This window comes from Chaetodon auriga, chromosome 1, assembly GCF_051107435.1.
Source record: "Chaetodon auriga isolate fChaAug3 chromosome 1, fChaAug3.hap1, whole genome shotgun sequence".
Taxonomy (NCBI): domain Eukaryota; kingdom Metazoa; phylum Chordata; class Actinopteri; order Chaetodontiformes; family Chaetodontidae; genus Chaetodon; species Chaetodon auriga.
Window position 1 is genome coordinate 26,774,461 of NC_135074.1, and position 13,934 is coordinate 26,788,394.

At 40.8% G+C, this 13,934-nt stretch overlaps 1 protein-coding gene across 1 annotated transcript in view; it reads left to right on the top strand.

Annotated features, from left to right (window-relative positions):
• Window positions 1-13,934, top strand: part of itga11a (integrin, alpha 11a) — a 45,260-nt gene that overhangs the window by 16,989 nt on the left and 14,337 nt on the right. Inside the window, exons 3-13 of the mRNA XM_076738390.1 lie at window positions 1,675-1,787; window positions 2,303-2,394; window positions 2,671-2,785; window positions 2,914-3,041; window positions 3,233-3,381; window positions 3,462-3,606; window positions 4,125-4,290; window positions 4,845-4,915; window positions 7,378-7,522; window positions 8,518-8,666; window positions 10,518-10,661. Of these exons, the coding sequence (XP_076594505.1) occupies window positions 1,675-1,787; window positions 2,303-2,394; window positions 2,671-2,785; window positions 2,914-3,041; window positions 3,233-3,381; window positions 3,462-3,606; window positions 4,125-4,290; window positions 4,845-4,915; window positions 7,378-7,522; window positions 8,518-8,666; window positions 10,518-10,661 (1,417 nt within the window). The remainder of the gene's footprint in view (window positions 1-1,674; window positions 1,788-2,302; window positions 2,395-2,670; window positions 2,786-2,913; window positions 3,042-3,232; window positions 3,382-3,461; window positions 3,607-4,124; window positions 4,291-4,844; window positions 4,916-7,377; window positions 7,523-8,517; window positions 8,667-10,517; window positions 10,662-13,934) is intronic.

Here is a 13,934-nt window from a genome sequence, read left to right on the forward strand (position 1 = left end):
TAAGCGTAGTTTACTCCATTCTTGCTGATATTTCTTGAATTCACTATTTTAGGTCTTTTTGATGAAATTATTGGTTAGATCTATTTTGGTAAAGATTAAACAATGCAGCTGTAGATAATCCACTGTTTAATTACTGCAGTGTTATTCTCTATATTTGTTTACTGCTGATGTTGTATCAACAATGCAGGTTTAATAGTGTATATATAGGTTGCACTGTATGTACTGGAGCTAAAGGGCAGTCTGTCTGTGTGATGGTGTCTGTTAAAATATGTTAAACCTGAGGCAGTTGAACCTTGTGACTCCAGTACGGCATTGAGATGTAGAAATACTGAGCCATTTAGTTGAAAGACAGAACAACAGACACAGATCACAAGATTTATCATGAAATCCGCAAGAACTTTCATGGAGATTATAAACAATGAATAAAGCAGCCTTTTTGTTTCCCTATAAGAACACAAGTAGTTCTTATCTCTGACATACATTTGAATTATAGCTCCCCTTTAAGGCATTTATGCCCTCCATCAGTCCTGAAGTAAACACACCAGACAATTTTATATTCCCCATCACGTCAAGTCATCTAAAACCTTTTAGTGACATTTATGAGACCACGCTGACCCCGCGCAGGAAGCCCACTGTGAAGTCAAGTGCAGGACTGACTCCTTACAAACACTACGTCATGTGAACAGAATGTCAAGCACTCAACACTCGTTGGACAAATGTAAATCTGATGGTGCTCTATGAAGATGAAATTCATCTGTTTTGATTTAATTAACCAGACAGCCCTCATGAAATTAAATAGTTATATCCCAGAGAGCATCTTGTAGCCATGATCCACTATTACTGTCATGGTATGCCTCAGCAGGGGAGTAAATCCAGCTGTTCCAGCAGTTAACACATTCCACAAACAACTGACATTCATATACAAGTGTCCTACATTATCAGTGATTTACATTCATTGTCCTGTGTCAGTACAGGCTGAATTACATTTATTCGCATTACAACAGTAAACAGTAAGAGTGTGGACATTGGGATAGTGAATGGGTGCATAAACATTTGCTTTCAACACTTTCTATCTCATACTAACTATTTAGAACTGACAAATTTGTTGTGCAGAGTTATTTTCATGTGAATGTTCAGTTGAGATACGGCTGTGTCTTGAGGATATGATTCGCAGGAGATAACTGCTGATTGTACCATCCAGCCACTGGGTTTCACTGTGTGGAACTGTTTATGAAAGTGAAGTCCAGTGGTGCTTAGCTAACCTCCCTGGATAAATAAATGTTTAAAGTCTTCTCGGTCAGTCCATGTGTTTTGTGTGGGTCACTGATGTTAAAAGTCACACTCATATTCCCTCAGAGAATTAGATACCAGACAAAGACAGTTCACACGTCCACAGGTTTTTCTCAAAATTGAGCTTTTTCTATGCCTTTCCTTCATCCACACACAAATGAAGTTTCAGGACTCTGAAAACAGAGCTTTTGGACAACTCCTTTGTAGCCATGCCACAGCCTTGTTGCAGGTTTTTTAGAAGGAAGGAGGAAATATCCTGTTTACAAAAGTGCCTGTCTAAGTGTTGACAGCCAATACATAACAACAGGGACCTTGTGTAAAGCACACTTTAATATTAATGTACGTTTTAAGTGATTTTAACTTTTGGATTTGTGGTTTTTGCAGGTTATTAGTGGGTGCCCCATATGAAATGAATGGCCCTTACCAGACGGGGGATGTTTATAAATGTTCACTAAGCAGACGAACCAATGGAAATGGTTGCTCCAAGCTCAACTTAGGTACAGTATCACAATACACCACTCAATTTTTACCAGAGAATCATTAGATACACAACATACAGCGACAGTGACAACCATGAATGTACAACATCTGGATAAATATGTATGCATGTGTTGGATATGTGTTTATATGTCTGCGTGCTTTCTGCATGTGTCTCAGTAAACATCATGGTGGCATGTGTGAGACAGAAGCGTGGGTACCATACCAATCATTCCACATTTTACTATTTTTTTTTAAATGGTTTATATACATTTCCACATGTGTGTTATACCACACATCTCACCGCATGCCTCTTCATCCGGGTTCCACATGTGCTGTGCTGGTTAGGGAGGCACATGAAGTTTTGTCAAGTGAACGTTTAAATCTGAGGATGTAGACGCTGTTTTGGCTGCCCAGACAGCAATAACAAACCAAAGTCCCAGATGGTGGAACTTCTGTTTGGTTTCTGATGTATATACTGTATGAGTCTGTGCAAGATCCAAGATTCTCTGAGTGAGATTAATTTTCCCTCAAGGAAGGATATCTCTGACCAACGTATCAGAGCGAAAGGACAAGATGAGGCTGGGTATGACGCTCACATCTAACCCTAAAGACAACAGCTTTGTGGTGAGAATGAGTTTGAAATTCACTGGATTAATCCTCTGGAGATATCACATACAGTAATGGTCTGTTGCAGCAGAACTTTTGGAATAAGTAAGAACATATTTAATAAAATGGCAATGGTCAAAATGGAAAAACAATCCCACAAGATTGTCTTTTGATTACACGGTTGCCATACTGCAGCACTCTCCTTGGAAGTTCTCTGAGAGCATGAATCAAACTTTTTGAAATATGCTGAGGTTGTTGATGTTGCTTGTATAAAAGCTTTCTTTTATGTTTCAGGCTTGTGGGCCACTATGGTCCTACGAATGTGGCAGCTCTTACTACAGCACTGGCATATGCTCCAGAGTCAATGCGAGCTTCAAGTTCTCCAGAACGATTGCTCCTGCCTTTCAAAGTAAGCCCTCAAGACAAACATTCAAAGACAGTTCTTAGTCAGAGCAGGGGATTATTTCCTCATTTGTGAACATCTGTTTTCTCCATGTACGCTCTCATGATTAAGTCTCATCTTTAAATGTTTCTCAGGATGTGAGACCTATATGGACATTGTGATCGTTCTGGATGGCTCAAACTCCATCTACCCCTGGTATGAAGTGCAGGCTTTTCTCATCAACATTCTTCAGAAGTTCTATATTGGACCAGGTCAAATACAGGTGTGTAAGAAAGGAAGGACCACTAAAAGAAGATAAGAAGTCTTTTTTTTTACTGCTTGATTGTATCTGCAATATGTTAATGAAAGTTAGTTCTTTGTGGGAGAATTTTACATTTATTATTGCTGTGGTTAATTGTAAGAATATAGAGCTTGTCTGAATTGTGATTGATCATTGTCATTGTGTTTCTACAGGTCGGAGTTGTCCAGTATGGCGAGAAAGTGGTCCATGAATTCAAACTCAGTGACTACAAATCTGTTGAGGAAGTGGTGAAAAGAGCGCGCAGTATCAACCAGCGGGGTGGAGAGGAGACCAACACAGCTCTTGGCATCAACGTAGCACGGTACAGCATCTCCATTTATACAAATGAGCAGCAAAAATGCATAATTTATTTTACTGAACATATCAAACGTGTTCTCACAGCTCACAAGCTTTCAAACAAGGAGGTCGGCGCGGTGCCAAGAAGGTGATGATAGTGATAACTGATGGAGAGTCACATGACAGCGCGGATCTCCAGCAAGCCATCGAGGACAGTGAGAAGGACGGCATCACCCGTTACGCCATTGCTGTGAGTCTGCTAGACCCGTTATTCACCTGGCTTTGATGGCTTACACTTTATGAGTCTTAACTTAGTTTTCTGATAAACAAATTTCCAAAGGAGCATGAAAACACCATAAACATTAATGAGGCAACCCAACAGAGTTCAGTCTCTGAGGAGCCGAGCTACGAATGGAGCGAAAACATTTGGTGCGTTTGGAGAGCTCCAAACATAAACTCAGTGGAAGTGCAGTTAAAAGGTGTGAATGATCTCCTCAAAACCACATGGTTCTTTGGTCTGTGCCACTGCTGGTGCAGCTAATGGCATGCTTGATTCTATTCACTGCCTTAGCTGGGCAGAGACATCTGAGCAAAAACTCTGACGCCATTTGGTTGAAGACCAGCTGGAATTTGGGACAGCACTGGCATTGGTGAAGAAAACCTAAATCGTCTGACGCCCTCTCGAAGGGTGCTAATGCTAACCTGTTTAAGATGAATTAAATTGGCTGACTACATGCACTGACAGATCGTTCGATCTTGTCTTCACAGGTCCTTGGCTACTACAACCGTCGAGGAATCAACCCTGAGGCGTTCCTCAATGAAATCAAGTACATCGCCAGCGACCCAGATGACAAACACTTCTTTAATGTGACTGATGAGTCAGCGCTGAAGGACATTGTGGATGCACTTGGGGAACGCATCTTCAGTTTGGAAGGTTTTGCAATGATTTGGAGTATTATTTTTATTCATTGGAGAATTAATGGAGATCTCTGCCCAATTAATGGATTAGTCAGATTGACATCAAAATACTATAGAACAATTCTAATGATACATTAGCTTATTAAGTTATTTTTCAGGCAACAGTTCCAAACATTGGCTGGTTACAGCTTCTCAAATGTGACTTCCTGCTTTTCTCTTTTTACTATCATTGTAAATTGAATAATTTTGGTTTTGGAATATTGGTTGAATGAAATAAACAATTTAAATATGTCACCTCAGCCTGTGGGAAATTGTGAAGGTAATGTTTTAAACAAGCATAATTTTCTGATGTTTTATAGCAAACAATTAACAGGATAAAGAGATTAATGAAAGTAACTAATCCTGTTAAAATTAGTCCCCGAAATAACTTAATTCTCATATATGCTAAATGTCCACATCGACACTCCAATACTATGAGTCTTCTTACCTACGTTTGATTGTGGCTGACAGCTTTAATTTCTTTCCTGCTGCAGTGCTTCAAAACTTTAAAAGACTGACTTGTTTACACAGGAACCAGTAAGAATGGGACGGCGTTTGGCCTCCAGATGTCTCAGGCTGGATTTTCCTCTCACAACGTCGAGGTGAGTCTGACTTCTGCCACCACGTCGACTTCTGTCATCTATCAGCATGTACAACAACACACATTGTCTCAATTTCTGGCGCGTCATAACTCCTCCCCACAACCTGCCATTTATCACTTTCCAGTCCCCCCTGAGGTGCCTGCTGTGTGGCCCCAGAGGTTTAGGTCATCCTGATTTAGGAGCCCCTGACAGAAGAGACAGGCCTTTTTCCACTCCAACCATGCAGTGATGGGTAATAAGACACCATTTGCTCCCCAGGGAAACATTAGTGAGAAGCTGAGACAAGATTGAGACAGTTCTGCTGCAGAATGGGTTGTTTTTCCTTTTCCTTCCTAGAAGTTTCTGGTTGTATCTGAGAGCAGACAGTTGCAGGTGTGCTGGCTTTGATGATGACACAGCTGGAAGTGGGAGATAAGATGTACTCTCTCTACTGTACCTGCTGTTCATACCAATGAATTGATTTTCAGTCGTCTTTCTGGCTCTGTCCAAACATTTGCTGATGCAACTGCTTTGATTTTCCAGTTCCCTTTCACAGTGTGATTTGTCATGGGAGAAATAAATATATCCCATTTATGCAGAAAAATAAATATATAGCAGCATTTGCAGCTGGGTGGCAGCAATGGCTGGAAATTCTGTCCACAAGGCCGGATTCCAGAGATGCTCGACAACACCAACCTGAGTGTTGAGAGTAGGATAACTTTTTGGAAAGAATGTCGGGGCTTTAAAGCAGAAAAACAGTCCTGAGAGCCCAGATGGTTTTGCTGAATGTGGTATGTGCCAACCCTGAAGGCTGCTTATGTCATATTCTATACAGACGTTTCACGCATCTGCATGCATAGCAGTTTCTCCATCCGCAGTTTGTTTGGTTAACTGTCAGTAGCGCTTTGCAAAATGGATTTCTGTGTTTACCATCACGCAGAATATATAGCACTTGTTTGCTGAGCTGGTATATAGTGTATATATCCTCTATCCACTTGTGTATGTTTATGTAAAACCACAACTCCAGGACAATAAAGAGGTGACATCCTAACCAAAGCAGAGTACATGTCAGTACATGCAACTGCAGTAGAAATAGGTCACTGCCTTGTAAGGTTGAACTGTTTTGGGGTTTCATTCATTTGCCATGGAGACCATTTTGACCAAAACAGATAACCACACTGGCATTACGCTGCTGTCAGAGAGTGACGTAGTGCAAGCGTGGTGAGCACACAATTCCATCTTTCAGGAAGGAATCACACGCCTTCCAGCATAGGCTCAAACACTGGAAAATGTGTTGTCTGCATATTGTGTACGGCAAGAAAAAAAAACCTAAGCTCATTAAGCACAGGAAAGCTATAATTACAGTGTCAGCGATACAAAGTATGGTGAACCATAGAAGATAGAAAATCCTTCCTCTATCCCTCCTCCTGTCTGCAGCTAATTGCACTTTCTGGCTTGTTCCCTTTGTTGAATGGCAGGTTAATCAAGACTACACACTAATCAACAGCAACTATTCTTTCTTCGCACACTGTGGTTTGTGTGAAAATGTTCTGCTGTAGCTTTTGTGATTATTGATGTAGTAGCTGTTAATTTGTTAATTCAATCTTAAAGAGAAGAAGTCCTGAATAGGTTTCCCAGCCTGACCACTTTAGTTTATTAATTAGAATGAATTAATCATTTAGGCAAATAGCACCATTTATATCAATCAGCATCGGAATTAACATAATATAAAGTTTGTATTGAGCTTGAGAAGTTCACTGCCTGTGATCTGTCTGCTGAGACCAGCTTCATGGAAGTGATATTCGACATTTCTTCATCGTATAAAAAAAAGTCATTTGAGCAAGTAATTTGCCGTTTTCAGTCATTCTATTAAGATGACATAGATTCCATACATGCTTTTGCGAGCCCTCTGTAATAGCCAAGTACTGGTGATATAGTAATTAAGTGGCTCAGTGCCCCCCCAGTTTGAGAACCGCTGCAGGAAGGTGTGGACAAGGACTACTGTTGATCACCTAATCTGACTTGTGAGCAGCACAGCTTGAATCTGTTCTCTGCAAATATTAATGTCTTCCAAAGGTGATTTTAACTCTGTCTTTCATTCGCCTGAAGATGGACCACTGATTTCTACGGACCTCACTGTGTTCTTTTTGTGGCAAGATCAGCACGAAAGTGATCAGTTGTACTGTGGGAGAGAAACAGACGGATACATTTTATTAGATTTTCCTCATATCAGAACGTTTTGTACCTTACATTTCACCACAAGTGTTACACAATCATTAGTCTGACTGAAACTAAGGTGAGCCAAGCACAGCCTCGGCTCCAAAATGGTGGTGACATTGTGTTACGTTCCATGAGTGTAACTTCATCATATATAATAGTTACCATGTTGTGTGCATGTGCTGCACAGGCAGTACAAACAGATTATTTTCTATTACTCTGATGTTAAATGTGTAAGAGTTAACTATGCGGCACCTCCTCTTCAGGATGGTATCCTGGTGGGTGCTGTTGGGGCCTATGACTGGAACGGAGCGGTACTGAAGGAAACACGTCAGGGGAAGGTGGTCCCTCCCAAGTCTTCCTACACACAGGAGTTCCCTGAAGAGCTCAAAAACCATGGTGCCTACTTAGGTGAGTGACATCCTAAAGAGCTAGAGTACAGAAATTCTCTTAATGATGCGAAAAATCATAACTAGACTGTGAAAGATATTTTTACAATGGGAAAAGAAATGTAGAGAAAACACAGTGTCGTTATTTTAATAATGAAGGCTACGCTTGAACACAGTTTATAGCGTTTGCTCCCATGGCCAGCAGCCTTAAATTTGAGTTTACACCCTCTTGTCCTATTAGAAGTTCTGTGGTTTAACACCAACTATCCTCGCTACAACCCATCTCTATAAAGTGTACCCATTTCTCCAGCGCTTCCCATCATATCCAACCCCATCTCACTCCACCACCACAGACCTCTGCTTTTACCATCAGTGGTTTGTCTCTGAGCTTATCCACCAGGCTGCCAATGGAAGCCGTTCTAGACTCAATAGTAATATGAGGTGGAAGCATAATTTTGGACAGGCAGGGAGAAAGTTAAAGCCGGGAAAAAAGGGTATGAAGATGAGAGATGAAGGTGGAAAAGTATACGAGGAGTAAGTGGAATTTTGAGTGGGAAAAAATGAAATAGAAGAAAGAAGAAGAAATCTGAGAAACCTGAGAAATCAGAACACCCAGTTCTGCGTAACTGAACGCAGCTCACTGAGTTTCCTCCTCAAATTGCAACTTTTACAATTTTCCCTTGAGTCATGCAGATCACTGCTGTGAAGTTCAACCTGAAGGGAAGGCCCGATCACTCTAAGCACCATCAAACAGTGGAACAAAACGAAGTGCCTGGGGTTTTTATTACAGTTTGATTATCAAGCAATCAATTTGCTCAATGTACAGATCCACAGAAAAGCAGAAGAAGAGGTATAGAGTATAGAAAAGTATGACAGTAATAATTACTAACATCACTGTAAAATCCTACTTGGGTTACTTTGGTGAGGATGGGTAAGACCAGTCTCTACATCTGCTTGCTTCAGAGGGTTGTTGTGTGTGAGTAGAAGCAGAATTAATACATGTGTTTGTTTTACCAGGTTATACTGTGACGTCTGTGGTGTCAGCCAGAAACGGTCGTCTACTCGTAGCAGGAGCTCCACGATTCAACCACACCGGCAAAGTCATCATCTTCACTCTGAAGAACTCGGGCAACCTCACCATCCTGCACTCCCTGAAAGGCCAGCAGGTACTGTAGCGTGCAGGACTTGAAGAAGTTCATCAGCTGCGGGCCAGTTGCACAGTGATGTGCTCCTCATGTCTGCTTTGGAAGAATGCTGCAGTCTAAAAGGGAATGTCGTAAAACATCGTTATAAAACATTGCTTGGACTGCCAGTGATGAAGAGCAGCAGGCTTATTTATGAGTCTTAAAAGCTCATTTGTGTTGATCTTTAAGTGATTATGAAGTAATGTCTTATAAACTATTCTCATGCCATAGCTTTTTGTAGAAAAATGACAAATGCTGGTCTAGTCTACGTGTTGCTTTCAGCCCATTGGCAACAGGCATTGCTGTGTGCCGCAATGTTGTTTTTGAGACTGCTAATCGGGGGCACCAAAATCTGACTTTTTCAAATGCTATATGCAGTGGCTTTTAATTGAAATCCTGTAACTCATTAACATTTATAAAGGTAAAAATAACTCATAATGTGTAGCTGAAGATGAATCAAGGCTCGGTCGCCACAACATTTAAAACCTGGAGACCTGGAGAATCTAAAACAGAGGAAGCTGTTGTAGCTTATTTGCTGCGTCACACCAGCTACTTTTATTTAACCTCCTCTGTTGGAGTATAAACTGCTTCATAAAAGAGGCATGGTTTGTTGACAGGTATGAGATATATTGTGACTATCACTAGCATGTTCCCGGCTGGCTAGCATGTTTGCAGTTAGCTCACCTCCTGCAGCAGTTTACCTACTACTTTTTGGGACCACATATTTCACAAGCGCACACAGATGAATTTGTGCCACTTTCTGGTGTGATCTTTACACTGGAAATTGTTGGCTAGGTATTCAAGTTACATGGTAGACAGAAAAATGTCCTCAAGGGGCATCTCTTCATACATACTGTGCATAAAAACAGGATAACAACTGGTGGTGTCGATGTCTACTTTGGCCAGATTTGGGGATGGATCTTTCTCTCTGTTTTTGACATTTTGCTGCCCAGTATATCCCATATATTTGACTCTGGAAAGCATTAGTTATTCCAATTCACCAACATATAAAATATGTTGAAATGCTGTATTTTTCAGTGGAAAAGGCTAACAGCCAGAAGGGTTTTCTTTATGAAATTTAATCTCAATAAAATGACTGTGCTCCACTACTACAGTCCAAATGACATAAACATAACATACTGCACAAATTCACTGTATGTGAAGGTGTATAATCTCTGTTTGATTTGGTGCTATAAATTATTGTTGTTTTTGTTGTATAATCTTAACTGAGTGTTCATCAGATCATCTGCTGGGATTTAATCCCGCTGTCTGAATCAGATTAAGTTTAAAAATAATCATCACTTCAAGGGATGTGGCACTGTGTGTTAATGACCACTACATTCAGAACTGGCAACTCTTCACAGGCTGCAGGCCTGAAGTGATCCTGCAGCAGCTTACATTGTACCTTGTCAGCAACAGCTCATCCAGAACAGCAGATGTTTTTTGCAGAAAACTTTCTTGATCTCACGATTCTTTTTTATAGGCAGATGTTTCTAATCTGAAAACCAATAGATGATGTTCCATCCATTCCAGTGACCGATCCTTTCTCCCTAAAGCTCTCAGTCTGTGCATTTACAACAGCAGCCGGACTCTGACTGCCTGCTTTGGCACAACAAAGGCCCCCATTTGCTTACAATATTCAAGTTTATAAGGCACTAAAGATCATCAGTAAATCAGCAATCCTAAACAACAAGCAGTTCAACAAACAGTGGAGAGGAGACCAAGAGTTTAAGGGCATATAATCACCTAAATGAAAGACTGCTTTTAAAGGATCCAAACTGATAAATAACAAAAATCTTATTATTCAATGTCATGCATGTATATCTCTTTCAGATTGGCTCTTACTACGGTAGTGAGATTGCGCCTTTGGATATCGATGGAGATGGTATAACTGACAACCTTCTGGTGGCAGCGCCCATGTTCTTCAGTGGAGGCTTGGAGAAGGGAAAGGTCTACATCTACAGAGTGACAGAGCTGGTGGGTATAAACTCTAAAAACAAACACAGAGAGACATTACACACACAGGGATTAATCAGTTTTCGGATAAAGCAACCCACGGCACAGAATTGGGTCAACACCTGTTCAAACTCCAGACGTTCCTGCTAATTTCTAACACGCCTCACCAGAAGTGCCCAGTGACACACAACAAACCAGACTGTGGTGCATTCCAGCTCCACAGTTAACACACTGACATGCTGCAGGCAGACATTTGACACAGAACCTTGTCCGGATTAAATGTGGAGATCAAATGAGAGAATTTGCCATGCCAGCATGCAGACTTTATTAGATGTGTAGACTTAACTCAAGAGGAAAGTATTCTGCCCCCTTCTAAACCCATTTCCAGCCAACCATTTGGAGGCGAGAACTTTCTTTAATAGAAGGAAATTTCCCAGTGTTCCAGGTCTGTCTGTCTTGCTCATTGGAATAATAAATGTCTTCAGCTGTTTTGAATCCATCGCACAGGCATAGAGGAGGTATTTAAATATCTGGTGTGGCCCAAACCACATCACAGGTGGAAGGCCAAGTTTAATAGTCAAAAACAAAACACAAACAGAAAGAAATCACCCTTTAAAAGTGTCTGTCATCATCAGGACAGCGCTGCCATATGTTCAGGGCAATTAATAATCACGATGTGGTTGACTCAGGTGTTGCTGTAGATGCGTCACATTAATATTATTCTGGAAAACTATTTAAGGTCGTACAACCCGGTTCAAAAATGTGTCACTGTGGTCACGGTGAATATTCCACATCCACAATGTGATTCTGCAGGCTTTACTCTTTGGGACTGTGCATATATGGGACTATCACTTTTTAGCCATGCTGGCTTTAGCAGAGGCAAAGCCGGTCAGTCGGTCCAGACTAAAATATCTCAGCAAAAAAAGAAATGTTTTTTATGTCTGTGTGTGAGTCTGCACCTCACAAGAATACATGACCATTTTCCCTGTTTTTTTACTGAAAAATCTTTGCAGGTGTTTTATGGCTTGCCCTGAAATTTTGTATGCTTTGCATGTTAAAGCGGCTATCATCAATAATATTATATCAACATGACTCTTGTATGTGAAAGGTGTTGCTCATAGTGACAAACCCACAAAGAATTCTCACCAAAGTCCTCAGTTCCCCTCAGCTCTATGGATCATATAGTGTCTTTTAGCTAACTGTTTTGGTTTTCAAGTCTACAACTGTTTTGTTCGTCACAGCAGCAGCTGTCTTCATTGAGAAAGTTCCAAAAACCCACTGGACACTACAGTACCTGCCCAGCACTAGACACAGTTTGTATCTAGGTGGTGAATACAGTCGAGCATTTAGCTGCAAAACAGCCAAATGTCACCCACTGGAGTTGGTGGAGACCAAAAGAGAGCTAAAATGAGAGTGACTGTTGGACTGTTGCTGTCTATCAGCTGGACCTTTAACATCAACTATTTTATTAACAACTTTGCCATATTAACTGAAATGATGACAATACATCAATGTCAGGTTCACATCGTGTTCCCTCGGCCCCCACTTGCTGCAGGTTTGTTAGTGTGCTGACATTAGCATTTAGCTCAAACACCGCCTGCACTGGCATGGCCCTAGACTCTTGTGGCGTTTGCAGTATCTACCATAGATATTTTTCGGGTTTCTTATTCATTGTAACACTATATGAGAAGGATGTCTTGCCTCATAAGAAATGTATGAGTGGTATAGCTGGTTTGTAGTCAGAATAAATGATGAAAATGATCACAAATACACAAAATCAGTAACAAGGTGATACTGAGCTGCCTTGACTGAGGGCTCTAACTAGAACGTAGAGATAATAACTGAGCCCAAAGCTGAATAAAGTTGTAAGTCTGGCAGCTCGTCAAAAACATTATTCCATTCACTTCTAACACAAGAAGAGGTTGCACTTTTAACTTGCTCCTGGGCCACTGCAGTGTGGCTGTGACCCTCCATGGCCTCCTCACCAACCATATGTTTCAAATTTAAACAGCGCTGAATATATTTTCCCCCATTTCTCCGTCAGTCTCCCGCACACATGCACACGTCAGGTAGCCGAGAAGTAAAAGGTGCTTTCCTAAATCAACTCCCTTCACATTTACTCAACTGAAAAAACAAGTGATCTCATATTCCGTCTGCCGACCCTAAATTATATTATCGACTGGGATGCCAAGTGGAGCAATGATATGCATGACTAGTGATGGACTTAAGTATTTGGGTCCGTTTTGCCATTATGCTTCCTTTGAAAAATTTTCCAGTCGGGTAGTGGCTTTCAAAGACGTGGATATTTTCCAACTGACTTTACACTCGCTAAGAATAGAACTTCAAATAAATACACTAAAGCTACACAGCATTCTTTAGTTCTTTTATGACTGAGAGGTAAAATTCCTCACTTTTTTGTTGCCAGATGTTTAAGATATTTGAGTTCAAAAAGGAAGAATTAAAGGATTATGTGGGAAACACAGAGGCTCATCCAAACTTTATCTTTTGTTTAATTTAGAGGAAATATAAAAAAAAATCTTGTTTGTTTCTATTCCCTGAAAAATAAATTACATGATTAGTTGACTAAACAATAACAAACCCAGCTGGATGGAGGGCAACAGTCTCTTCCTTGGTCTTGTTATGAGACGTCTGAATAAATGGATGACAGATCATTTGAAGAACAGATCAGCCCTTTGACTGGAAAGCTCTGCCAGAAGGCACGCGGCTGTCCACTAGATAGGACGTACAGTAGGCATATGCTTCTGTCTCCAATAAAGCTTTTGTCCTACACAGCATGTAATTGTGTATATGTACGTATTTCTACTGCAAAAGCTTTCTGGAAGTTGTCCCTGCTTGTGTGTGTCACGTTTTGTTTGAGGTATCAGAACGTTTGCATGCTGAGTGTTATTTTCAAGGCGTCCTGTGTCTCTGTGACATTGACCCCTTGACTGACGGTGTGAGTTATTTGCTGGCAGTAATACTGGTACATTGACATTAGTTGAGGGAGTCAGTTCCATTGTTGATTTGGCAGAGGTCTAACAGAAACTGGTATCTACATCAACAAAAGTGAGCATTTTGTTTTGGCTGCAAATTTCTGGAGAGATTAAAAGTGCGATGTGGTTGGCTTTTGACCAAAAGCCAAATCTGAACCCTATTTGAGAGGCCCAATCAAAGGTGAATTTTAAAGGTTATTGCCCAAATCTGCTGTTGTCTTCACAGTGGAACGTGGGACTTTACTGGAGGAAGTGATAAGCTTTGTAGACTGTCTAAATACAACACAGGAAATGTGTCATA